The sequence below is a fragment of the Falco rusticolus genome, chromosome 3 (assembly GCF_015220075.1).
Source record: "Falco rusticolus isolate bFalRus1 chromosome 3, bFalRus1.pri, whole genome shotgun sequence".
Classification (NCBI taxonomy): domain Eukaryota; kingdom Metazoa; phylum Chordata; class Aves; order Falconiformes; family Falconidae; genus Falco; species Falco rusticolus.
The window spans coordinates 108,513,347-108,540,341 of record NC_051189.1 but is presented as its reverse complement, the minus strand read 5'-3'; the positions used below and the strand labels follow the sequence as shown (position 1 = coordinate 108,540,341).

The 26,995-nt window shown below is 53.7% G+C and overlaps 1 protein-coding gene and 1 long non-coding RNA gene across 8 annotated transcripts in view; one reads left to right on the top strand and one right to left on the bottom strand.

Annotated features, from left to right (window-relative positions):
• The window catches only part of ZBTB40 (zinc finger and BTB domain containing 40), a 39,553-nt gene extending 35,365 nt beyond the window's left edge, over positions 1 to 4,188 (top strand). For 2 of the 7 annotated variants that reach the window (XM_037380334.1, XM_037380332.1), the window contains exons 15-18: positions 415 to 577; positions 881 to 967; positions 1,934 to 2,154; positions 2,897 to 3,088. In XM_037380334.1, the coding sequence (XP_037236231.1) occupies positions 415 to 577; positions 881 to 967; positions 1,934 to 2,154; positions 2,897 to 3,088 (663 nt within the window). Of the gene's footprint in view, positions 1 to 414; positions 578 to 880; positions 992 to 1,866; positions 2,155 to 2,896 lie in introns of those variants that run through there. The other 5 variants (XM_037380335.1, XM_037380333.1, XR_005103189.1 and 2 more) reach the window with 5 other exon arrangements.
• A 1,092-nt stretch (positions 4,189 to 5,280) lies between these two features.
• Positions 5,281 to 16,262, bottom strand: LOC119144702. The gene is made up of 2 exons (XR_005103191.1): positions 16,003 to 16,262; positions 5,281 to 5,992 (listed from the first exon to the last, which is right to left on the bottom strand). It is a non-coding gene; the product is annotated as an uncharacterized LOC119144702 (long non-coding RNA).
• Between the last annotated feature and the right edge of the window lie 10,733 nt (positions 16,263 to 26,995).

Genomic DNA, 26,995 nt, shown 5'->3' with positions numbered 1-26,995 from the left:
CCATGAAGAGAGATATGGGCCGTGACTGCAAAGGGCTACCTGCCTGCCTCGACCCTCAGGAATCTCTTCCACCCAGGGTTCTAACTGGCAGGAAGCGTAGGAATAAAAATACTCACGTTGCAAATGGTGTGCTTCAGTGGGAGTGTGTGTGGGAGCACATTCCTACAAGGGAACAAAAATGCACACCGAAAGGAGACCTGCAGTGAGATGAGGATGAGGGATTCAGCAGTGTTCAGCTCTTCAGGGGCAATGGAGAAACAAGTGAGGTGTTAGTCTTGTGTGGGAGGATGATCAGGTCTTGTACCCCCTGAGCACAACCCCACTGTTACTGTTGTTTTCCATGCAGTTTCTTGCTGTCGTGATGCCCTGGAACAGCTTTGGTTTATAACCATGATTTGATCCTTATCATTGCAGCAGTTGTCAGGGTTATGGTATCACAACCGGACCCACCACCCTGATGTCTTTGCAGCTCAGAATCACCGCTCCTCCAAGTTCTCCTCCCTGCAGTGCAGCTCCTGTGACAAAACCTTCTCCAGCACTGCTGCTCACCGAAAGCATGTCAAGGCAGAGCACACAGGTAATGGCCCATTCGTTAGCGAGCAAACCCACATGGTGACTGGCAGAGATGTATTAATAACTCTGATAGGACAAGGTTGCACATCCCATTTGCCTGCAAATCGAAGTAGATTCTTTGTATCCTGTAGCAGTGTCTTCTGCCAAGTCTCATCTCGGCATCTTGCAGCTCACTGGCTCTCCTTTTGCTGCCCTGTCTCCAAGGATGCTCCTGTGTGGTGTTGCTGAAATATTAGAGCTCTGGTTCAGAAGGTCTCTTGCAGAAGACCCTGGGAACACACTTTTCTGTTCTTGGCCTTGTTTGCAGATGTGAAGTTCCATGAGTGTGAGACATGCAAGGAGCTCTTCCCCACGCTGGCTCTCCTGCAGGTCCATGTGAAGTGCAGGCACTCAGGTCTGTCACATTTGTTGTTGTTCATGTTACCTTGTGAGCAGTGACTGCTCCTCTCAGTGGGTGATGTCTAAGCTGTAAGTGGGAGAGTGAAGATGGGCATGGTAAGGAAACAGAAAATGCAGAAAAAACTGGAAAAGCACTGGTTTCAGTGAGGCTGGGATGTGCTTGTTAAGCTTCTGGAGCCACTGGAATCAAGAAGGGTTCTGGATTTGCTTGTTACAGCAGAGAGCTAAGTGTAGGTGACGAGATACCAGCACAGAGAAATGAGGAACTGAATCCTGAGCACTGGGGTTTGTGGAGGATAGAGCTAGTGGGAGACGGCGGGGGAAAAAAGGGACTTAAGCACCAGAAAGATCACAGAGGGACCTGGGCTTGGGGAGATCTGTCAAGGGCCCTTTGGTAAGTGTGCAAGCTGAAGGCTGTGAGGGCAGAGTGAACTGGCAGACCGGACTGCTACAAAAGATTGGTCTGCAGGGCTGTGCATAGGATAGCAGGAGAGGAGATGGATCAGGAGACATTAAAAGGGGCAGCCAACAGCAGCCTGGGGAGTAAGGAAGGAGAAGACCTAGACAGAGCGCTCTCTGAGAGGGGAGAGCCCCTGGGGTGGATGATGGGTTTGCAATAGCTGAACTGGGTGGTGCAAGCCAGACCAACAAGGAGCAGTGACAGATGGTGCAAGGAAACAGGAAGAAGAGATTTCTGTGGGAAGGGACAGCCACAGCTACAGTCAGGTACACCAGCCCGGCTTCTGAATGCCACTGCTGCGGGGAGCTAGAGCTAAAACGGACCTGAACAGCCATAAACTGACAAACGGGTGTAGCTAGGAGAAGGGACACTGGCACATGCTGTGCCCCGAGTCCCTGGTGGGTTTCAGCTCTGTGTGTCCTGGCTATTTGCAGCTCCCTGTGCCCTTGGGCTGACCCTGACCACCGCAGCCCCAGCTCAGGGCACTGCTTCTCCCCCCAGGCTCCCAGCCATTTCACTGCTTGTACTGCTCAGCATCCTTCCACTTCCCGGGGGCCCTGCAGAGCCACGTCACCAGCGAGCACTTTAAGCAGACGGAGAGCACCTTCACCTGCGAGCTCTGCGGGGAGCTTTTTCCATCCCAGGGCGAGCTGGAGGGGCACTACAGCGCGGAGCATCCCAAGGTGGTTTTCTCCCAAGCCACCACAGCCCAGATCGTGCAGGTAAAGGCAGCTCTCTGCTGCACCCCCTGCAGTTGTTTATCCATCTTCCCCATCCAACCTGCTTATTCTGCCCAAATCCGCCCTCTGCCTCCTGTCACCCCTTCTGCTCCCTGATTCCCCCTTCTTAAAGGGGTCCAGGATGCAAGCCCCCTAGCCCACCTTGCTTTGGGATTTCTGTGCTAGAGTGAGGTGGACTCGCTGGAGGGGAAGCAGCTCAGTTCTGGTTTTCAGGAGCCAAGGCGGGGAGGGTGTGTGCAGAGGTGCCTGATTACTCAGAGGCTACTAAAGCCCACATGACCTACCCTGTGGGATTATGGCTGTTTTGTTGGAGGCCAAATGCTGGGCTTGAACCCAGACTCTCTCTACTCTATCTCAGTCATCAGTGGAGGACAGCTCCTTGGATGAGGGAGCCCAGTATGCAAGATTCCTTGGGCTGGCATTCCTCTGGCATTCCTCCAGTCGATAATCACAGAGTGTTTATTGTCTACAACTGCTTATGGAGCTAAATTATAGCAATTTTGTGGAGAGAAATATTTAAATTGCTCTCCTGTCTTCTCTTTTGCATCATCTGTGTGTGTGGTTTGGTGTTTCCCATTAGTCTCATGCCTATTGTAATTGCAGACCTCTGGTGTGAAGATAAATGTTATTACCACAGCTGAGGCTGGGAAAGATGTGGGTAGGAAAGCGGTTGTGGGGAAAGTGGTGCTGTAAGCGTCTGACTCTCACGTCATCTTTCATGCAGGTGATTCAGACGTCAGAGCAAGGAGCAGCAGAACATATAATTTCTTTTGATGACTCCCAACTTGCTGGCTCCCAAGTCTTTGTGACGTTGCCCGAATCCCAAGTGAGCCAAACTGGCTCTGAGCTGGTGGCTGTGACTATGGAGGACTTGTTTGATGACAAAGTCACTCTGATTTGTGAAGAAACCAAGTGACAGTGAGTGGCGGGTGCCCATGTGTGGTGCCCAGTATCCATTAGACTCGTTGAGGAGCTGTACCTCAATGTGCTGCTCCATGAGGGAGATTCAGGGTTTCTTTGGGAAAGCAGCCCCACGTATGTGATGCTGCAAAAGAATTGTCATGCAGCAAGCCCAGCATGGCCAAGGACAGGAGAGGTTTCTAGGTGTTCACAAGGGCCTGGGAAATCTCCCTGCAGTCAGCAGCTACCAGCTCGGGTGAGCTGGACCACCCGTCTCTCCTGGCTCAAGAGAAATAAAGCAACAGAGGGGAAAGATGGGAATTGGGTGTGTTCATGTGTGTTCCTCCACTGCTGTGAACAGAGTGGAAGGGAGGGCACTAGTGTGGGACAAAGTTGGGGTGGTATGGGTGTGTGAAACCAAAGAAAAAGCTGTCCTGAGAGTTCGAGCTGGAGATTTTTGTGGCTGAATTAGTGATGTGCTCGCAGGTATCTGTTATTCTGCAGGGTGAGTAAGGGCTGCTTTGTTTCTTCTGTTGCTCTCCCCCTGTACCGCTGTGCTGCCTAGAAAAGTCCTCTAGTGCAAAGCTGACATTTGGACCTCTCTGCTCCAGCAGAGACTTCTTGGGAGTTGTGCTGAATGGCTTCATGGCTGTTTAGATAGTATTTTGTGTAGCACAGGTCTGATCCCATCCATGCTTTTGCCGCGGCTGTCCGTTACAAATAAGGGTCACAGGCAGGTCTGGGCATCCATGTCCCCTCTGTGAGCAAACAGCCCTGAGATCTCCCACCCCTTCTCTAATCCACTGAGGACATGCTGAAGCTGCCACATCTGAGAAAGAAGCTGTGCCAGCATCTCAGGGCCCCTCGTCACTGTTATCAGTGGCTTGGCACTGATGAAGGTATTTGAGTGTGCAATAGCTGCTGTGACTGCACATAGATGTTCCCGGTGGCACACAGGGCATTACTTTGTAAAATGCATTCAAATACCTACTGTAAAGTTTGCTTCTCTGGTGCCAGCATGATGCAGCAGCTTCATTGCAGCACGCTGGCCCCTTTAAGGCTAAATTTCATAAAGCTTTTTATCTGCAGTTTCCTAAAATATAATCTGATAATTAATGGTTTGCTGAATCCATTATGAAGTGCAATTAGATAGATGCGGGGTTCCTGTGGCTCTGAGGGGACTGGTAGCATTTATCTTCCTTTCCCTCATGCCAAAAGGTTGAGCCCTGCCACTGCGATATTTACATACTGAGCAGTGATCCCTGCTGCATCTTGCAGCCCGAGACCCTGTGGTGAGCAGTGCCCATTTTATCATGCTGCCCAGAGCCACAGGAGCGCAGGAGATGAACAGATTGGAGTTTTCCAGCAGCATCTTGTGCTGGCTGCTCCCAGCCTCCAGGCAGAAACGGGTTGCACAGGAGCCTGCCGAGGCATTTGTGCCAGTGAGAGTTTGTTGTTCCCATTACAACTTGAAGAGAAGAAGCAAACAGCAAGGGGTGCTCCCAGGAGAGGGGCTTGGTGCAGCTGATGTTCTGCATGGCATTGCGTGTGTGTGTGGCAGCAAGGGTATGACCCTGTTGAGGTGTTGCACATGGCTTGAAGGGCTCTCACCTTTCTCCTCTTCGGTTGCATGCACGGCTTGTCCCCCAGGCTTTGTGGTGATGGTGAAATGGAGGAAGCCGAGGTTGTCACTGAATCCAGGAATGACCAGGAGATGGTGCTCAAGGTCTTGAGGATTAGTGCTGTTGGCCAGGTGCCTCTTCACCTTTGCTGGAGCTTCTTTCAGCCTTCCCAGGCCTTCCCCAGCTCCGGGGCTGGAAGGTGCATTGCCCTTGAGCCACTGCAAAGCTGAAGGACAACTCCAAGCCCTGGACAGGACACCTCCAAATCCTGGATACCACTGCTTAAAGAAGAGCCTGAAACTAGGCTGTGGCCACCTGTGGAGAGGGTAAAAAACATCTGTTAGTGAAGTGGTGAAAAAGCCTGGGACCTGCCTTGGCCAGGAGGAGAGGAGGAGGGGAGCTGCTGGAGACCATCTCATGCCTGCCTGGACACAAAAGAGCTGTGTGTGATTAGAATGAGCATGGGGATAATGACAGAACAAGCCAGTATGTCTTTTGTCAGATGGTCTCAGAGCAGATGTGTTGGGAGGGAAGCAGTGGATTTTGTCTCACAGGCTGGTAGAGATGGAAGCTGTTCCCCCTTTTCTGGCTCTGGCGGGGCTGGAAGTCCTGCACAGGCTGTGTCGGTGTTCTGGAGCAGGGGATGAATTGTCCAGGTGATGCTTTGCAGATGTCCTAGCCTCCCTTTGGGAACCAATATCTGCAGGGAGCATTGCAGGTGAAGCTCATCTCCCTGAAAAACTCTCGAGGAAGAGTAAAGATTTAGCAGGGTTTGTGGAGAAGTGGCCTTATTTATAGCCCTCCCGTAAGGCAGAGGGAGCTTAGCTAGGGAAGAGCCTATAAGTGGTGTGTTTTGGCTTTGATCCATTTGGTCCCTGTTTACCAGGTGTTGTCACAGTTGAAGGAGGACAGTGTGGATCACACACCAGGCATGGTTCAGGCTCGTGTCTCCTGTTTAGGGCCATCTCTCCTGCCTTTGTGCCCAGCAAGAGCCTGCATGGATGTATCCTTGGCAGAGTCCTGCCAGCAGTATACACCCAGTGAGAGCTCTGCAGCTGTACAGAGACCATCAAGCATCTCCTGTATCATTATGAGGAGGTAACAACTCAGATCCCCCTGTTTCAGTTCCTTCTTGATGGATTAAATATGCACGTCAGTGCAAACTGCAGTGTTAGCAACACCTATGTCCTACCTGGGAGGAAGATGTGTTTCCCAGGGCACATTCTGGCTTGGTGTGCACAACGCTGAAGGTGCTGATCACTAGCAATTTCTTGCTATGCTGCATATTATCTTTTTCTCTGTAAAAATAAAACGTGGAGATTGAAAGATGTAGCTACAGAGTGTCATGTGAAGAAATTGACTGGAAGGAAAAATCCTTGTTTCTGAAAAGATGATTTTTGCAGGTCTACCTCCAGGTGCTGGGTGACCCGTTGGGTTTTGCAGGGTCCTGTGCCCCTCTTGACCTTGGTGCCATCCTCTGTAGGGAAGTGAAGGTGCTGTCACGTCAGGCTGGTGCATGGCACTGTCCTGCCCTTCGCTGTCCCGCTGTTGAAAGTGCCAGATGCTTTTGGAAAATGAGCGGAGTGCCTGTAACAGAAGCCTGGGGAGTAGCATCCCATTAGATCAGTTAATGATTATATATCTCTTTGCATTAATTGGTGCCATTTAGAGTGCAGGACTAAGCTTGTGACTATTAGGAAATGTCTGTTTTCTGCACGAATTTCATTCTGACCTGGTGTCTGTCCTGTTCGCTGAAGGATCCTTTGGAAAAGGCAGGGTGCCGCTGGATACGGCAACGACTGTCAGCAGCCCTCACTTGGCATTTCCCAATGCAGGTGTAGTTTTGGAGCCCCAAGGTGTTATTTCAGCACAGTATATGCAAATTCCATGCTCTGGGCTTTGTTTGTTTGTTTGGGTTTTTTTTCTGAATCCAACCCATCTATGATTAGGTGCAAAGATGATGCTGCCTTACCCAGGAACAAGGGATGGAGGTGGTGGTGGGAGCTCAGATGTTGCTTGAAGCCTCTCCTGGGGGAGAGGAGGAGGAGGGCAGGTCCCTGTGGTCTGAAACCTGTGTGAGTTGGGCAAGCCCTGGCAGCCCCTGCACCCCGGCTGATGCTGATGTCTTGGCAGATTGCATTACTGGGCTGGTAGGCTGCCAGCACGTCCCCAGCGATTCCAAGCACTGGAAAAGGGAAGCGATGTTTCCAATGGCCTCCAGCTCAGCAAACACCAAGCAGCATTTCGCAGGGCAGAGATTAGAAGCTGCAGCAGCCAGAGGGAATTCCCTCTCCCGATTATCAGTGGTTTGCTGTGGACGGGGAGAGCAGAGGTGCTTCCCTGGGATATGGGCTTGGGAACCTTTTGTAATGGGGAGGAGCAGGCTGGCTAATGGAGGGGGCTCGGCTGCCTCTCCAGCATCGGTTAATGCATCTAATCCCCCAGCACAGTCAGCTGTACGGTGCCTCGTTGCAGTAAGTCCCCGCAATTCCTAATTTCCTGTCTTAAAACAGTAATTCCTTTTATCGGGTCTGCACCCAGCCTTTCGCACACACTGAGAGTGCAAGCTGAAGCTCTCTCTTTGCTTCCCTGCACCATTTATGATCCCTCAAAGCAGGAAATCTGCCCAGGTTTCTAATCATATTTAAGCAAACCTGATAAAGTGTAGCTCTTAGTCCATTTAATACGAGACACATGGATGCTGTGTAGCACCTGCTGTTAGGCTGCTATATATAGCTCTCATCTACCAAAGGGAGTGGGGCTGGGAAGCACCCAAGGGTCCCACCATGGCACCTGTTTCTGTGACCTGCAAGGAAACAGAAAGTCCTTGCTGGCAAAGTGTGCAGGCGAGACAGAGCCTGGAGAAATGATAAGGAGCAGCGGGGATCTGCATCGCCTGGCACGTGGGCTGTGTCGAACTGTGTGCATCTTAGTTAGATACCCAGCCTGACATTTAGAGACACTGGGAAGAGGCGATGCTGATGTGGAGAGAGGACTGTGGTCAGGCTGTCTGAGAGCATCCTGAGGTGTGCCAGTCGTAACCGGAGGCGTGCGGAGCCGTGAGTGATGTTTGGGGGCTTTAGTAGCTGCTCTTGGCAGAAGTTGGAAGGTGTTTACTGCTGCCCCCTGCTCTGAGCATTGCTGCAACTAGATGTCATTCCCCTACAGCTGCTCATCTACGGCAGTGTGTGGCAAGTCAATGACAAACTGAAGGCTGTGTAGGAAACAACTGCCAGCGCAAGCTGGAAAATCTGCCTTATTGCATGAGAGTGAAGGAGCTTTAATTGCTCCATGTGGCTAAGGAGTGAGCTGGTAGCAGCCGTCACCCCCCCAGTGCCAGGGGACTGTGCTCACTCCCATCTCTGTACTTTAGCAAAGTGCTGAAGGGCATCCTTGCTAGTAAGGGTCCATCTGTACAGAGCACAAATGCTTAATTTGCCTTATTTTCCTTCCCCTCTCGGATACCCTTGAGATAGCCAGCATTGAGGGCAGTCCAGACAGTGACCTTTTCACTTCTAACAGGAGCAGTCATTCCCTGTCTTGTTCCTGGGGTGCTCAGGGTCAGGTTTGTTGGCCGATATTTCCTTCATTCCCTGAATCAAGGATATTTAGAGCCCGGCAGCATATGGGAAACCTGGTGTGGGCCGGCTGGCTGCTTGTGTTCTTCTTTTGTGCTTCCCACACCTTCTCCCACTGGCCCCAGCACCCCTTGCAGATGGGGAGGGCTGGGCAGGATGGCTCTGTTGTACCCATCCTTGCTTGGAGCACAAAGGAGCTACCAACAAATGGGTCTGTCCAGACAGATTAGATCTAGTTTGGTGCTGTGCAAAATGACATTGGCCCACAGGTCTTGCAGCCACTGGGGCCTTCCTGCCAGAGATGGAGTTTGCTCTCCTCCTCTTGGCTGTAATAAGGTGAGCAGAGCTCTGCCTCAGGTTTCAAACTGCCTGTGGAGATAATCCGTCCCTCCAGCTGTGCCGAACCTGCTAACGGGTATGACGATGGCTTTCCCTGACATGTGAATCTGGCTTTCTCTGCCCAAGGAGGCCAAGGCCATATGCCACCTACTCTGTGGCGGTGGCCTTCTCGGCCAGCACTTTGGTAGGGAAGAGTTGAGCTCCAGTCCTTGCCAGCCACCCTCACTCCTTGACTTTGCTGTGCTTCACCTGGACAAGGTCTCCCTGTAGGTTCACCCCAGCCCTCCACCCACCCTCACCTGGCCTCTCATCACCCAGAGTATCTTCCCCAAAGCTTATCCCGTGGAGATGGTGCATCTTTGATATACACTTGCCACGAGCTGATCCCCGTGCAGGGCTTTGCTGTCTGTAGAGACTACACATGGATGCACATCTGGAAAATCTCCAGTTGCCGATAAATAACTCCCATTCTGGCCTTCTGCAGGAGTCACAAGGATGGCTCTGTGCCGGGTGAAAGATGGGGGGGATGACCAGAAGGACCCCCTTGGCAATTACAAGCATGTGGGTTGTTTTCTTTATCCAACTTGTATTTTCATTTCTTCTAGCTCAGAGGCTACAGTTGAGACGGTATTTAGAGCAGAGCAGCCCTGTCAGTTGATACTTAATGCCATAATAATACTGCACTGGTTTAGCCCATTGCACTTCAAACCTTAAGTTGTTGCTTTTGTCTCTGAACATTTAATAGCTGTCGCTGCTGAGCTGTCCAGCGACACACAGCTTTTTCCAGCGTGGTTGTAGATGATAGTGAATGTGGCGATACACAGGAGTAGGTCAGATGATCCCTATGGCATGCTTGAACTCCCATTTATCAACACTACGTTTCCCTTGCAGCGAAACTGGTCTCTGTTAGCAGTGAATTCCCTCTGCAGCTCCCCACAGCCTCTCTCATCGACTAACCCAGATAATCCTCTGCTATCTGCCACATCTCAGTAGATCTATTAAACACACAAAGTTCTGGTTTCCTTGTGCGTAACCAGGGTAGGTTACAAGATTTTGAATCCCCCAGTGCAGGATACTGTCAGTTTTATTGAAAGTCTAAATAAACAAACCACTTTTAAAATCCATTTCTCAGTGGTTTGAGAAGGGCTTTTCTGTTTTGGAGGTGAGATGTTGCCGTTCACTTGCCGGGCTGGTTCAGGTTATGGGTGATACAGCTGACCAGGAGCTGGTGCTGCTGGTGGGACCCTGTGGTAGGGGGTTGGATATGGGATCCCAGGAGCTTTGCACAGGTGGGGGTGGGTCTGCCTACAGCTCTAGCAGAGGATGAGGACAGGTAGCACTTGTTTCGGGGGTTCACAGTAACTTACTTTCAATGCTGAAGAAACCAAACCATCAGCCCTGCTGGGTGCCCAAACTCTTTTTGCATGTGTCCCTCTGGGATACACACAGGTGACTGCCAAGCTTTGCCAGGCTCGGTCCCCTCCTCCACTTAAGTCTTAGGAGGGCCAGCAGAGCAGGGAGCACAGAGAGTGCGTTACTGCTGATACTGCTCATTGCTTATGTGTCAGTACCTGTGTGTCCGTCCCCCCCTTTTCCTGTTTCTCACTGCAGAAGGCTCTACCACTCCTGCATGCCTAATGCAAACATTGCAGAAGGATGATTCAGCACTTGGCAGAGAATTACAAACGCCTGAGAGATTATTTTGAGCAGCTTGGAGCAGCTCTGGGAAGCGATGGGGTGATCAGGGTCCTTGTGCTTCTCCATGGACCAGCCGGGTGCCCGAGCATCCCTGGGGCAGCCTGGTGTGCTGCTGACTGCTGCATCTCTGCCTCTGCAGCCTGCCTGGCTGCTTTTCCCTGGCCAAACCTCTGCAGCCTCAGCAGGGACCCTGAGTTCCCCTTCCCCCCCCAGGGAGCTGGCACCTGACCTTGCCAAAGCCATCGACCACAATTTCCTTTTCCCATGTCCAAGCCCATTCCGGGGCTGTGCTCAGGCCAGGTGCTTGCAGGAGAGGGCTCCTGTTGGGAACAATCCCTTCCCCTGGGCTGTGCTGGGGATTACTGGGACCAGTAATTTGAAGCGGGGATCTAACTGGTGTTGGTTTAAATGTGAAAGCAGCTGGCCTGTCTTCTGCAATGGGAAGGAGAAAGAATCTGAAAGCAGTTGGGATCAGTGGCTGCAGGTCAGGGGGGTGAATGCAGCCCTTAGCTTGTGATGGGTTGCTGCAGGGGCTGTCTGACCCCTGGGGACACTGGCTGGGCCCCTGGGGCTGACACCAGTATCTCCAGCACTCTGATCCCCCAGAGCAGCTCTACTGGTTTGGCCCTTAGCCCTCCCTGAGCCCACCACACCGCGATGCAGAGCTGACGGGTAGCATCTGGGGGGGGGGGGACACCCGTACCTGATGCTCTGGAGCCCCCAGAAAGCCTTTGGGGGCTGGAGCCTGGCGGTTTAACCTGAAAAACTGTTTGGCTCAGGGTCCCTGTCATGAGGCCCGGGGTCAGGGGTGTCTCCCACCCCACATTGCAGGGAGCCATCCCCATCCTCTGGTCTCATTTGTTTGGAGCAGGTCTCCGCTCATCAGTTGCTTCCTCTTTTTTATTCTGTCCCTCCCTGCCTTCGGTGAGCTCTTTTAGTGGGTCTTCACGCTCTGCGCGCAGGGTGCGTGGGCTGGGCAGACCTGGACCCGTGGAAGCGTGGCCAGGAGAATTGCCTGCTGAGACCGAGTGCCTCCTGCCTTGTCCTGGCATGGCTGGCTGGCCTCCTTGGTGCTGAGCACAGGGGAACCGGCCTGGAAACTGTCCCCGGAGGCAGCAGGGAGGTGGGCTGGGGAGGGGGGCAGAGCCTTCCAGCTGCCTGCCCGAGGGATGGTCTGGAAGAGCATCCCACCGGCATGCACGGGTGCCATGGTCCAGCCCCCTGCTCCGCGCTCTGGCTGCTCCAGCCGGGAAAGGGGAGTGCAGGGGATGCTCACACAGGGCTGTATCCACGGCCCATCTTGTAGGAGGAGCAGTGGCAGAGCAGAACGGCTGTTGCTGGGCAGGATGATGGAAGAAGAGGATTATGACAAACAGTATTACCAGGGAGTGCTTCCCCCCACCCCCGCTTTTATTTTTCCCCTTTTTTTTTTTTTTTTTTTTTTTTTTTTCCTCCCCTCCAAGCTCAGATAATGCAGAACACATCCATGGAGATTTCGTCTCAGTTTTCCCAAAAAAACTCTTTAGTCTGTGATGAAGTCTGAGACATCTCCAGCACAAAGAATATTTTTTTTTTTTTGTAAGTTGTTAATGCCTGAAAAGAGGGGTTTAGGAGAAAACGACCTTTGGTGTCAGTTATAATCTCACTGCACGAGTCTCTAATATCCCTTGCTCACACGAATACATACACCCAGCTTCCTCCAGAGCATCCTTCAAGAAAATCGATGAGGAAACGGGATTTGCCACGCTGGTCCAGCTCACTCAGGGTCCTGTCTTCAGAAACAACTGCTCTCATGCTCCAAAGGTGAAAATCCTCTGCCATCCACACAAACACTCCTGCAGCAGCCTGATGGGGAAAGAATTCCCTTGGGAGCACTGTAGCCCCCTCAGCTTTTAAGGAAGTGGTTTGGTCATCCTTGTTGGAGGGCCAAACCCTGTTTATGCTGCTGCAAAGCCTATGAGTATGGTCCAGGTTGAAATGAATTTAGGGGTTGGTTGGTGCTCCAGGCCCCTTGTGTCCAGGGTGCCAGCTCTGGACATCCATACTCGGGGATGCTCCACCTGTGAAATCATGGCCTCAGACATGGTGAAGCAGAAGTCCTATCAAATGGACGCTGTTGATGATGCCCCACAGAAGAATGCTGGCTGCAGAGCCCTGCTGTGCCTCCGTGATGTTAAGCCCTGCAGCATGAATCATCTACACCAGCCTGGCATCTCCAAGTGCCTTGTGACGTTGAGAGAAAAAAGCACAGCAAGGATTTGAGGGGGGGGGTGTGTGTTGAACTAGACGATCTCCAGAGGTCCCCTCCAACTTTAATTACTCCATAGTTTTCTGATTGCAATTTTTTTTGCAGCTCTCCAGTTTTTCCCCCAAGGATTGAGGCCGTGGCTTTGGCTGGGCTTCCCTACTGCGGCACAGGGCAGTATCCAGCAAACCCTAAACTCAAGAGCATTGCTTTCATTTTCCTGCTGGAGAAAAAAGTGGACCAAATGCACGAGGCCTTTGGTGTGTGCTTCAGTGTGATCCTAGTGCCAAGGCAGGACGGAGCAGGGCAAGTCGAGGTGGACAGTTTGTCTCACCGGGCCCCTGGGGGAGCAATGTCTGCCTCCCAGTTATGCCGCTGATCCAGAACTGGTGTGTGGCACTTGGATCTCTTTCCAGAGTCAGGGAGGTCCCCTGTGGTTCAGGGGACCAGCCCTGTATGAAGAAGGGGCATTTTTCTTCTTTATGAAGCAGGAGCAAGCAACTCAGCAGGACTGTAAGGATATCACGAGGTTATACAGGGCAAAGATCAGAGAGGAAAAAGCCCAGCTAGAGCTCAGGCTGGCCCCTGTGTGAAAGATAAAAAGTGTTTTTACAAATACATTTAAAAAGGAAGGCCAAGGATAGTCTTCATCCTTCATTGGATGCAGGGGGGGACATTGCCGAAGAGGCTGAGGTATTTAAAGACTGAGGCCAAGAAAGCATTAATAGCAAGACCAGCTTCCCTCTGGGTACTTAGCCCCCTGAGCTGCAAGACAGGGGCGAGGAGGAGCAGGATGAGGTCCCCACAGCCCAGGAGCAGGATGAGGTCCCCACAGCCCAGGAAGAAGCAGTTAGTGACCTGCTGCTCCACTTGGATGTGCATGAATCGGTAGGGCTGGGTGGGATCCACCCCAGGGTATGGAGGGAGCTGGTGGAGGTGCTCGCCAAGCCGCTCTCCATCGTTCCTCAGCAGCCCTGGCTCACCAGGGAGCTCCCAGCAGGTTGGGGGCAGCCAGTGGGACACCCACGTACAAGAAGGGCTGGAAGGAGGATCCAGGGAACTACAGGCGGCCAGGCTGACCTCGGTGCCGGGGAAGGCTCTGGAGCAGCTCATCCCAAGTGCCATCATGCGGCACGTGCAGGACAGCCGGGGGATAAAGCAGGTCCTGCTTGATGAACCTCATCTCCTACGACCAGATGACCTGCCTCGTGGCTGAGGGAGAGGCTGTGGACCTGGTGTCTACCTGGACCTTAGGAAAACCTTTGACCCGTCTCCCACAGCATCTCCTGGAGGAACCGGCTGCTCACGGTTGGGCTGGGTGTGCTCTGCGCTGGGCTAAAGGTGGCTGGGTGGCCAAGCCCAAAGTGGTGGTGGATGGAGTCACATCCCGCTGACGGCTGGTCACACGGGGTGTCCCCCAGGGCTCAGTGCTGGGGCCGGTCCTGTTTGATATCTTTATCAACAGTCTAGGTGAGGGGATCGAGTGCACCCTCAGAACATTTGCAGGTGACACCAAGTTGGAGGGAGAGTTGACCTGCTGGAGGGCAGGAAAAGAACCTGGGCACACTGCTGGCCGACAGCCAGCTGAGCACAAGCTGGCAGTGTGCCCAGGTGGCCAAGGAGGCCAACAGCATCCTGGCTTGTATCCAAACCAGTGTGGCCAGCAGGACCAGGGCAGTGATAGTCCCCCTGTACTTGGTGCTGGGGAAGTGCACCTCAAATCCTGGGTTCAGTTTTGGGCCCCTCACTAGAAGAGGGATGCTGAGGGGGTGGAGCATGTCCAGAGATGGGCAATGGGGCTGGGGAAGGGGCCGGAGCACCAGCCTGATGGGGAGCAAGGCACAAGGTAGGTCCTACAGGCAGTGGGACTGCACACCCGAGCAGCGCATCACGGTGAACATCCTAACTGGGGGCAGGCGGAGATACTGGCACTTCTCTTTGTGTCCAGCCTCTGTGCTGGCTGTGGCTGTTTGCCAGCCTGATGCTGTCCTTCCAGGGCTTTCCTTTCTTTGAGGAAGCTGGTCTTGCTTGGTAATGCTTGTCACCTGTGCCCCTTTCCCATGGCAGAGCCGACCATCCTCCCCCCAGTGCTGCTGCTGCGGCTCCAAGCCACACGCTCCATCTGTGCTGGGGACGCGGCAGCACTCGCTGCCTGCAGGCACGTCCCAGCATTTGCAGAGTTGTTTTAACTTTGCCCTTCTGCCTTCTGTTCACTGCCTTCCAGATCTGCCCTTTCTGATTTTCTCTAGGGCCTCCCCAGCTCTGGGATGCTCCCTGGCCTCGCATGCAGGGCATTCCCACCTGAGCTAGCACTAGCCTGGCCTCAGTGGGGCTGGGGAAAACTGTGGCACCAAGGCAAGCAGCCTGGTAGCATTGGCTTTGACAACCTGTTGCTTACCCAAGCTGTAATGTACTCAGGTCACCGTTATTCCTACCCAGGAGCCACGCAGCGGGTTAGCTTGGTTTTATTTCTTTCAGCAGTGATGCTGCTTAAGGAGCATGGAAAGGGTGCTGCATCACTGCCCATCGCAAAACGGGGCTGCAAAATCCAGCCCCTCATGTCCCGCTGCTGCTGCGGGACTCCAGGCTGCACATCCAGCAGACAAATCCAGTCCACTTGCAAGATTTCCTCTCCTGCTGGGCACACAGAGGCACGCAGATCTTTTAATGACAGCTGAGATTTGTGAGTATTGACTTAATTATTCACCAATTAAAATATTCCAGCTTCATTGTGACATGGGGGTGCATTAATCATTTATAGCATTGCATTTTGATTCAACACCTTAGCAAACTTTAAAAGCGGCTCATGCCATGGCTTGTGCTGAAATCTGGAAATTCAGTCTGGAAATGGAGTTGTTCAGTGGCTTGAAAGATGGGAAGATGAGGCTGGATGCACCATGGAGAAAAAAAAAATATCTGAAAGAGTCTTTGAAAAGGTACCATAACCCAGGCTGGTGTGTGGATGCACCCACTGCCTGAGCGTGGCAGTGCTGGCCAGGGGGGGTGGCATCCGTCTCCACAGGTGACAGCAGGCTGGCACGTGTCTCGGCTGCTCTGACCCTCTTTCTCGAGGCAGCTTTTGCAGAGTTTTCATTCTTTTGCAATATGATGGGTCCTGGGAGAAGGCGACGTCCAGGAGCATTTCTGAGCCATGGGGGCCCCTAGCCCAGCACCTCTGTCTGTTCTGCCATCCCACCTTCCCATGGGACACTGCCCTGGGACCGTCTGTCCCATCAGACCATCCCAACCCTTTCTCTTGCTCCTCTGGTGTAGGAGGCTGGGATAGAGGCAGAGTCCTGTCATTGCTGCCCCTGCGGGCAATCCAGCATCCCTGAGCATCCATTTCCATCCTCTGCCTCACCTGCTATTATCAGCAAACACTTAGAGACCTGATGGTCCGAATCTCTTGTACACGGCGGGGTTCCCCATCAATCGCTTCGGCTCTTACCTCTGCTCCTAGGAGACCCCTGGGGCTGTGTCTTTTCCTCTTGCCTGCATCTTGAGACGGGCAGGAGGGGCGGCGAGGAGGGGGGTGCGACCTGCTCTGGCGTGGGGTGTCGCAGAGGTACGAAGGAGAGGGGGGATGTTTCACCGCAGACATTCTCAGTGCAGGATCTGCCCCTCGGACTGATGGCTGCAGCGGCCTCAGCCCCTGGGGACCCCCCGGTCCCCTTTGGGTATGTCATCCCATCCCCTTTTTATCTCCGTTCCCATCGCAGCCCAATTAGCTGTTTGCTTAAGGTACTGCAAACCTCACTTGAGAAGTTTACCTAATTGCTTCACTTAAGTTAATTACTTCTTGGCTGAACAAGAAAGCAACATAATTGATGTCAAGGCGTATTTGTCACTTGGATTAATGTCCTGGGAGCGGGGAGCCCGGCACTCCCACCCCCCCCGACCCTTCCTTCCCTGCTGCAGCCACGGATGCGGCCAGCAGCGCCCGGCTCCCTGCGGCTCCCGACGTGCGGTGGGTGCTGCGCCTCAGGCAGCCCTGCCGTGCATGGGTGCTCTCCTGGGGCAGGCTACAGCATCCCGGTGATGCTGCCTCCTGCTCCCACCTCTTGCTGTATCCTGGGAGCAGGCAGCAGCTTCCAGGCACTGGCAATGCGGCCGGTTGTACGGCGCTGCCTGCCTGCTGCATGGGCAGGGGAGGTGAAGGCGGGGGGCTGCCCAGTGCGTCGGTAAGGAGAATAATTCCCCGTGGTGTGGGCAGCCAGCACCTTTTGCATGAAGCCATCGATGGGGACAGAGATGACCCTCGTGGCTCCAGCCTGCCCAGCATCAGGAGCAGCTTCATGGGGACAGCCGGCGGGCAAACCCGGACCGTACCCCACGCAAGACTGAACTCAGCCCGTGCTCTGGCTGCACACAGGCTGGGGTTTGGGTCAGGATAGAGCCTCAAGTGACTTCTCGGAGTCCTGGCTGTTTGTAGGATAGCTGGCAGGATGCTGGGCTGGGGTCTCTCCTGCTAAATGAGGTTGGCAGCGATTGTCAGGGAGTTTGCACCCGCTTCTTTCTTTCAGAGGGCTTTTTTTTTTTGGTTTTGTTTTTCTCTTCCCTTTGCATCTGAAAGGATTTGAGGCAGTAGGTTAGCTCATAAAAAGCTTTCCCTGGGAGCGGCTGCCTGCCGGACTTGGGGTGAATGCCCCGGAGAAAACGCCTCCCACTCCAGCGAAATCTTCCTCCCGTGACCTGCACCAGGAGGTGAACTTTTGTGCAAGAGAAAGATAATCCCCTTTGCTCACCGGGACTGAAGGCTCTGTGATAAAAGCTTTATTCAAGATCAAAGACATATGCTGCTTTTTGCCTTTTTCTTTTTTTTTTCTTTTTCTTTCTTTCTTTTTTTTTTTTTTTTTTTTTTAACTACTACCTTAAACAAAAAGTTTGGTTTATGCTGGATTGAAGCTCCGAGCGGTGACAGCTCTGGAGCTCATCTTCCTGGCCGGTGGCGGCGGGGAGTGGGAAGGCGAGGATGTAAGGCACCGTGACCATTATCCCCGCACAAAGGGGGTTCGGGGGCTCAGCTCCATTTCCCGTTGCATGAAACCACTGAGGGTTCAGGTTCCCTTTCAGTCTGGGGGATTATCCGGACAGCTGGAGGAGGTGGGAGGGAGCCTGGGGAATGGGTTGCGTTTGATCTTGCTCAGCAGTTTCATCTTCACAACCGTTCGTCGGGCGGGCTTTGCTCGGGGGTCCAGGGAACCTCCTGCGATGGAGGTGACACAAAGGGCTGTGGGCTTTTCTTGGGGGTGAGCTGGTCAATGGGGGGGGTGGGGGGTGGGGTGTTTTGCCGGTTTGCACTTCAAAAGCGGTGAGATGGGCTTCCAAAACTGTGAGCTCCGCTACAAATTGCAGGGTCACTTCTCCATTATCAGGATGATTTTTGTTGCTTGCTTCCCAGCTGCAGACTTTTCCCTGCAGCCAGCCAGGCTTGTCCCTAGGAAAAATCAAGCCCAAGTGCCTCTTTTCAGGGTGCTGGGTGTCCTGTATCAAGACCCGCATCCTTGGGACATCCTGTGCTGTGGGGTACCCAGTATCTGAGGACACCTTGTGTTGTTGGGTATGGCACAGGGCACCCAGCTGCAGGACTCCCCACATCACAGGGCACCCCCAACATGTGTACCCCGTGTTTCCAGACACCTGCTAGTGTAGGACACCCCATACCCCACCCTGCAGTACAGAAGGGCAACTATGACATGAGAAGCTTGATTGCCGGGACCAAGCATTTCAGACGGTGAAACAAGCCCCACACAACCCCACTTTCTCCCCTAGTACTGATTGTCACATCACAGCCATGTCCTCCTGTGTGCAGCGTGGCAGAGGGTGTCTCCCTTCCACCGCTACATCCTCTCCACATTGAGCCCTTTGTAACATGAGGGATCACAGGCTGAACTGTGTGCTCAGGATAACTCCTCTGAAGCTAATGGACTTATTATGGTCCCTCATTTCAGAGCTAAGCTCAGCAAACCTGGTCTCAGTAGGGAAAAAAAAAAATCTCTCCAGGAACGAAATTCACTCTGTCACGTGCAACATGTTTTGCACGGAGATAAACCTCAGCCCTCTGTGTGGTCTCTGCATGGACCTGTCCCTCAGCTGTGCTCCTCGTCTCTCCAGGCACTGCTGGGCACGCAGCCTGCCAGCCCAGTTCCAGTTCTGCAGCACCCAGACCTGGAGCAAACTGGTGTGTCCCCCCTGTGCTGAGCAAGGGACAGCAGATGCTGCTCGCCAGCTTGTTCTGGCCAGGGCACTGGGAAAGACCATCTCGCCTTATGCTGTTAGAGAAATAAAATGATGCAGAGAAACAGGGTTAACCCTGATGTGTCTGCTCTCCAGCATCCCTCCAGCTGGCTCAGGCACAACTGTCTCACCACATCAGCATTAGGCTGGGAGAAGATCATCCCCAGCAGGACCAAGGAGCCAGGAAGGGTGGCCAAGCAGCTGTATGGCTGATAGAATGTCACCACCTGCGGTCTGAAGCTTCCTTTACCTTCTGCTCCTGCTACACAACCTTCCCCTGCACCCACAAGCAGATGCCAACCTGAATGTGTCACTGAGAAGATGGCTAATGAGGCTGAAATGAGGGAAGGAGGAAGCCCAGGGGACTGGTGGGGTTTGGGATCTCATGGTCCAAGCAGAGAGAAGGGGTTAGCCCATGGATTTAGGGAAGGAGGATGACTTTCCCTGTGCGGCCCATGAAGACCACGGCTGTGTCATAGGCTGCCAACAGATGGGTTTGGAGGGGATGAGACCAGGATTGTTTCTGATCCCTGGTGGGCACAGGTCAGCAAACTCTTCACTGAGGCTTACAGCAAGAGTGGAGTGGAAAATCAGCCCAATGTCCTTACACATCTCTACAGAGCCAGGTGTTGAGGGGCTCTACCTCGCAGCTTGAGCTCTGCCTTTAATTAAAGGAGAGCAAGGGATAGCTCCCAGGGCTTGGGGGGGATTTTCCTTTCCTGGGAAGAAGCTGCAGGAGGTTTGTAATGTGGTGAAGAGCTTTCCCCGAGGGCTGGGCCAACACTGACTCTTCTGCTGTGTCTTCTGTGGTGTAACATGTGGAGTAATGTCCCCCTCTGTGCTGTGTGGCAGCTTGTACCAGCGTGGCTGCCAAGGACGTGGCCACGAGGCGTGCAGAACTGCCTGACAGCATCAGGGAAGGGGTGGGCAGGGGAGAGGGCACAGCCCAGACCTCTTCTGAGGGAAACTGTCCTTTTCATTAGAGTCAAAGCTCCGCCGTCGAAGGGGTCGCTCTGGACACGGGGGAACCAGCATCACAGCAGCTGATGGAGGTGCACTCTCACTGGGTAATCCAAGAGCTCTAATGATCTGCCTTTGATCTCCTATTCAACGGGGAGATTTATTACAGCTTTCATTTCAAGTCAGAACTGATGAATTTCAGTGGACCTGTCGAGTGGCTACAATCTGGAGGCATTTATCTTTCAGAAGGAAGAGACAGTCTCCTCTCTTTGTCTCTTTGAAATGATGGGGGGAGAGGCGGTACCCAGCTAGTGAGGGTCAAATGATACCTGCTGCATGGTAGCAAGGTCTGCCTTGCTCAGGGCAGGGTCCCTGCTCCAGCTGTGGCACAGCAGCTGTTTCAGTGGCCTTTCTGCCCTGGCACAAAGTTAATCTGCTTAATAGACCTTGCTTTCCCTCTTCCCTGCTTTCACAGACAGCCCAGAGGGGCTGAGATCATGGGACAGGGCTCCCAGGGCTTTCTCTGGAGCCAGGCACTGCTCTGGATCGGGAAGCTGCCTCTCTTTCTCTAGCAGAAGGTGGCCTGGAAACCTGGTGTCCAAACCCATCTCTTCTGGCTTGGGTTGTGCAAGGGACTTATGTTGCATTTAAACTATTTTTTGCAGTTTCAGCAGAATCAACATATTTTGTTTCTGGCTGCTCAAGGATGCTGGGGGGAGCCTGTAGGTGCAGTTTCCCTGTCCTGTCTGATGGGATTTTCACTTGACACCTCTCCAGGGAAGCAGGTCTGCAGCAGCAGATCCCTTGTACGAGTACCAGGATGGTCTGTGACATCTGAGGGATATTTGCAAAATAATAACAACAACTTTGTCATTGCTAAGAGCGACAGAAGAGCTCTCAGGCATTATTTGCAGCCTCTTATCTGTCTGAAGCCTGTTCCTCGGCAGGGCCTGCTCAGGGCACCACTTTGTGCTGTGGCTGTTGCTCCCTGCCTGCACCCAGCAGCAGCAGCAATGGCAAGAGTGTATGTTCTGTTACACGTTGGCACTGCTTTGGCTCAGACTGAGAGATGCGTTTCAACATTTAGCATCTGCAGGTGTTTCTCCAAGTCTCCAGAGCTGGTCCCATTGCTTTGGTTCACCTTCTACCCCATCTCATCCCTGTGTCTCCCACCAAGGAAGAAGCTTTCACTTGGTTGGAGACCCCACCTTCTTGATGCTCTGTCTCAGTGCTGCAACGTTTGCCCCACACAGGTGAAAACCCCATCTTTGCAAGCTCCCACTGCTGTCCTGACCATACCAGTCACCTTGGCCCTGCATCACTGTGCCCATGTGGTGCCACTGTGCAGCTCTGCGTTGCACCCTGGCAGGCTCTGAACTGGCAGTGGCACCTCTACCGGGCTGTCACTCTCCCTTCCCATCAGCAGACAACAAAGAGGCTCCGACGTGCTTCTGCTCTTGAGCAGGAATGGGCTCTCCTGGGACAGGCTTGGCTGCCTTCCCTGGCTCGTCTCCACTTCACAAGCAGTTGTCTGAGTGTGCTGCCAGCCCCGCAGACTCTGTGTCAAACCCTTGGTCCTTTGCTCCAGTGGGACCTCTGATGGCAGCGGGAGATCTTTCCTCTCCTTTCTTCCCTAGGTCCCTTTGAGGATATTGCCCACGGGAGCCCCAGGGGCAGAGCAGCGGCAGGATTGCTGGGCAGCTCGGGCTCCCCTTGGCCACGCGTGGTCCCTCAGGACGATGCTGCTAGCTACGGTCCATGCCCCTGGAGCTACATCCCTGGACCAGCACAGCTTAGTGCACGCAGGGGTTTTGGGTGGAGGAGGGCTGGGTACCAAGCACTGGTGCAGCCAGGGCCAGGAGAGATGCACGTGGTCCGTGCAGACAAAAAGCAAGTGCTGTGGAGAGGTGGCACCATCCCAAAGGAGATTTTGAGGAACCAGGGTGCAGACAGAGTGCTGGAGTGACCCATATCCATTGCACAGTGGAATGGATATAGGACTTTCAGGGAGCAATGTCTGGCCCAGCTGGCCGCATCTCGTAGCTTTGGTTTGTTATAAGGGGTTCATTGGTCTGGGCTCTGCAGCAAGACGGGTTAAACCAATTTAAACCCAGGGTGCTGAGCTAAAACCTTGTATTTCTCCTGACCACGACGCCTGCTTCTTGGTGTTCATCTGGCTCCTGCTGACAGTGGGATGGTGCACGGATGGACAGTGGTGGCATCATGCCATGAGCCCTTTGCCATGTGCCCAGGGCTGCTCTGCTGGCTGTCGGTTGTCCCTCTGTGCCATGGAGCCTCGGTGTCAGGTGTCCCTGTGAAAGCCAGCTCCATCCTCCAGCACATCCCTGATCCGCACACGTGTGGGTGTAAGGCTGCCTGCATGGGATGTGGGACCCCTGTGCCTCATCCCCACCTGTTTCCAGGCTGCCTTGCTGCAGCCGTGCAGCACAGCTGCAATTTTACATGTGGGTGACAGTGGCGGCAGAAAAGCCACCTGCTGTTGGTTTGTCCCTTAATCCATCCTGCAGATGAGCCTACCTGCCTGGCAGATAGCACTGCGAGGGCTGTTGCTGAAGAGCAGCCACCATATTAATTGGCCCCGTCACCGCTTGAGGGATGTCTTGTGAACAGCCTCTGGCGTGAGCAGTCTGCTCATGTCGGCTGCATCAAGGGCCACCAAGGTCTCCATCCCTGGTGGGTGCAGCAGGGACAAGGTGGGAGCTTGTGGCCACGCTTGGCAACTCCTGCCCCAGAAGGCCAGACCATGAGGATGGCTGAGGTAACCCTCAGCAGTGCAGGAGGGGGAAGGAGAAGACGGAGATGGTGGTGTGTCCAGCGGTTCAGGAGATGAGGAGGTGTTTGGTGAGCATGTCTGGTGAGCACATGATAGAGGTATGGATCATTCCAACTTGTGCTTTGCGCCTGCTGGATTTGATAGGCTTCAATGTTTTCAGTGGGATCAGGGATGCAGAAGGATGACTGGGGCTGGACAATTATTTTTTTATTATTATTTCACAGAAAATGCAGATTTTCTGATCTCAAAGCCATTAGTATGAAATGGCAGGCTGGGGCAAAAATACCTCTTGGGAAAAAATAGGATTCAGGAGTCTCCAGATTTCTAAAGTGACCCCGTTGGATGCCATCAGGTTGGAGAAGCTCAGGACATCTTCGTTCAGAGCGGGTCTGTGCTTTGACGGGTAAATGGTGATTCCTCTTCTGGATGGAGATGCAAAACTCATTCACCATCCTTCATGTGCCTGTGGGGACTTGGGGCATCTGCTGGGCAACCTGACCCTCCATCTGCAGTGGCTGAGGTAAGCAAGATCCCGAGGTGAGAGATCACCCTGTAATCACTGTTGCCTCCCAAAGGGTGTTAAAGGCATCTTGTTATCACTAGTGCTGGAGGTGGAATCATTGACTGACTCCCCACATCCCCTCTGTCACGCACAAGTGATCCTGGCCAGAGGACTTGGACATCTGTGGGTGCTGGGGGTGAGTGGATGGAGTCGTTTTGGAAATGGCATTACACTAAACCCCCTTCCCATTCGTGCAGTCTCCCACTGAGGTTTTACATCCATTTACTGCTTTTTGAGTTTGTCCACAGGACCTTTTCTGGTATTAACAAGCAGCTTTAAATGGAGAAGTCTCCAAATCACTTCTTGATGGGTGCCTGATGGGATGTTGGGCATCCCTGGGCTGACACTGTGTCCGTACCTGGGGTGTGCATTCCCAGCTCCCTCCTCCAGCCCACTTCTCAACCCCACAGGGAAACGATCCCAACCTTCTCACGGACTTGCCAGATCACTGAGGAAACATCCTGGAAAGGGGCTCCCACGACACCTGAGGCTCCCTGGGCTCAGTGAGAGGGGATGCGTGGGGAGATGATGCCCAGGCTGGTGGGAGCCTGCCCCCTCTTGCAATCCTGAAACCAGGACACCCACGTGTGAGGGCTGAGCTGGAAACCTCACCCTGCTCAGCACGTGGCTGCCTCTTAGGTCGTTAAAGAAGAAAATGGTGACATTTAAAGCCTTTCTCCCTAAGAGGAAGTGGCAGACGCAATGAAAAGTTAATGATGGTGGCTGTGCCTTACCGAGTCTGGGCTGTCCTCTTCCCTGCCATCCTCTCTGCTCTCCAATTAACACCCTGGCTGGGTGGCTGGGCCAAAGACAGGAGGTGGCGGGGCAGGGATGGATCGGAGCAGACAAAAGGAGCAATCCTCCACATGTCCGATCCCGGAGCAGGGGCCCCTGCGCTGCCTCCTCCTCTCCTGTTGCAGCCGGTGGCTCAGGAGGAGTGTTAGGATGGCAATAACAAGGAGCACATCAGCGGTGGTTATTGAGGCCCATTTGGGTGCTTGGGGTGGGCACTGGTGATGTCTGCCCCGGCTGGGGCAGGATGGTGCTGTGCTGGCCCCAGGCGCACAGCGTGGGCACTGCTAGTGCCTGCTGAGGTTGGGAAGCTGCCGTGGGAAAAGGAAAGGGACCGGAGCCTGCAGCAGCCCTGGCATCATCTTAGAGAGGGGGAGATCAACAGCCCAGAGCTGCAAGGGATTTCTTTCTGGCATGGCTTTCTGGCCATCCCACTGCTTTCCCACCCAGGCTGCTGGCGACCAGCGCGCCGGAGTTTCTGGGGGAATGCAGGGGGACGAGGTGAGACACAAAACCAGGATCAGAGGTTTGAACCTCCAGCTCAAGCAGCCTCTTGCCCGGGATGCCCAGGATGTGACGCCACCAGCTGCAGACCAGCTGGTCACCTACTTGCCAAAAGCAACAGTGATGGACGTGCCCGGTGACCCCTGGGCACTGCTTCTCCTTCCAAGTGGGAGGCTGGTGACCCTTGGCAAACTGCAGCTGCAGCTTCAACCCCTCCTCCCACCCGGTGGATTTGGAGTTGCACGGCAGAAGCGCATGCTCATAACCCTGGCACCAGCTTCCCTGCTTGCTGCTCTTGCCTGGGAAATTGGGGTGGTGGGCTATACGTGGCACAGTCTGCATGACCCCCAGAGGGCCCCCACCCCATCCAGATACTTCGGTGTTGAGCCCGACCAAGGCTGGGAAATGCAGCTAAATGCCACAAACTGACCAAAGATGGTGGAGAAAAAAACCAAAACCTTCTCATTACACACCCTGATGCTGTATTCGTTAGCTTGGATCCGCGCCTCCTTGTGCCCCTTTGTCAGAAATCCAGGGCAAATCCACAGTAAGCAGCAAACAATTTGGAAGAGACATTCAGCCCTGGACTGTAGCGACCTTTCTAACAAAACCTGCCGCAAAACCCTCTGCTCAGCAAGTGCCATGCGTGCTCGCGACGGCGGGAGCTCATCTGTCTGGCTGTGTTGGTGCAATTTGCATTAGCCCAGGAAAATGTCACAGGTTACATGCTCTGGGGCAAGTTCTGCTCCGTCTTCTCCTGCGGTTCAGCGGGGAATTGGCCACACTTCCCGCCTCTGACCCGCTCCCAACCCCTGTCAGAGCTGTGTGAAATCTGCAGCCGATAGCTCTTGGCTCGAAGACATTATGTGTGAGGATGCAGGAGTGTAACTGGTGCCACTCAAAATCCCATCCCATCAGCTCGGTAATGAAAGAAACAGCTCTATCCAAAAGCAGCTGACATCTCAAGGTTTGGGGCTGACAGGGAAACCTCTGCTTAAAGATTCAGGGCAGGCAGAGGAAAGTGAATGCCCTGGGCTAGCAGGGCTGGGAAAGGGCCAGCAGTGTCTGGGTGCCTCCTGGGTAGGCGGGAGAGGGCAGGATGGTGCTGTGCAAAGCCTGGGAGAAGAGGGTTGGTAGTCATCCTAAGGGCCAGCATTTCTGGGCTGGACTGAACTGAAGCTGGGTGTCCACCCGGTTTTGTCTGGGTGAAGAAATATTCACTAATGGGTGATGCTACAGCTGTTTTCAGGGCCACTGGCCACCACCCCACTATGGCCAGGCACTGGTTTCCAGTGTCTCAGCGTGCTTCCCTTCGTCCCACCATGCTCCTTGGCTCATGAGGACCTCGGGGGCCGTATCAATGCTGCGCTCACCTCCAGCAGGCACCTTTACCATGCAAGGCATGTAGGGTTTGGGTTAGGAGGAGCCGGTACCGGGACTGACCCTCTTTTTCAGACCAGCACCAAATCGTCAGAGATGGTCTGCCCTGAGCTCCTGCTGGCTCTCCTGGAGCTTCCCAGGGATGGTCTGGGGGTCTCCAGGGCCCTTCCTTGGAGCTCAGCTACCTCTGGGGCAGCAGATGCTGACTCCAGCCTGTCTGGAAAGCGCTGGAAGAAAGCATAGCATGGAAAAAGCTGTGATTCAGGGGACCAGACCTGCTCGTGTGGGACTGATCCTGGCTCTGCATCCCCTGCCGAGGGCTGCGATGAGCCGCACATCCTGAACTTCGCATCAGCTCTGGGAAGGACGGGTCCCTGGATGGGCCCTGGATAGGGCCCCTCTCACCAAGCTGGCTCTGCTAACGAGGCAGCTCCTCATTTGCATGGACTTGGCGATACTGTGGCCGGGAGGTTGGCTCTGGGGACAGTAGTGACCTGTCTTTGCCAGGGATGGCACTGACCTGTCTTTGCTGTCTTCCCTCTGCGTGCCCGCCTGTCCCACTTAATGGGGAGCTTTGAAACGACTCGTTCATTTATACTAATGCAATAAGAGCCTGGTTTGAGTGCGGTCTTTGTGCAGGAGCAAACTGTCTCTGCTCCCTGGAAAGGCAGCATTATGCTGTCTCTCGCACTCCAATATGCTAATACACCAACTCCCTGCAATTTCATTTTCAACAGGGACTAATTTAAAAGAAATGACCAGCCTGCCAGTGGACTTCAAAGATATCTTTTGATGAGTTTTAGCAGCTTCAGCAAAACTCTAATTTGAATTTCAGTGGCTGCCGTGTGATTTTCTCGGTGACAGTTAAGAGAGATGATAGCGCCAGCTCCATCTGTCATTGGAGCCTCTTCTCTTCCCTCTTTTCACTGATTTGTTACAGAGGGGGGGAAAGGAGAGAGGGGAAAAGTTGAAAGAGAGGGTGGCTAAATTCTGGTGCCCTTCTGCAGAGGCGCACAAAGGGGAAATGTGGAGCTGGGAGGCGGGAGGAGGCGATGGGGGGCTGCTGGGCAGCATCCCTGCCAGCACCGGCAGCACGCTCAGCAGCTCTGGGGGTTTGGACAAAACGGTGTAATGGCTCAGGCAATCCGGGTTAAACTGATAATGGCACAGGAAACGCTTTCATGAGGAAATCAGCAAGCGTTTTCTGTCCGA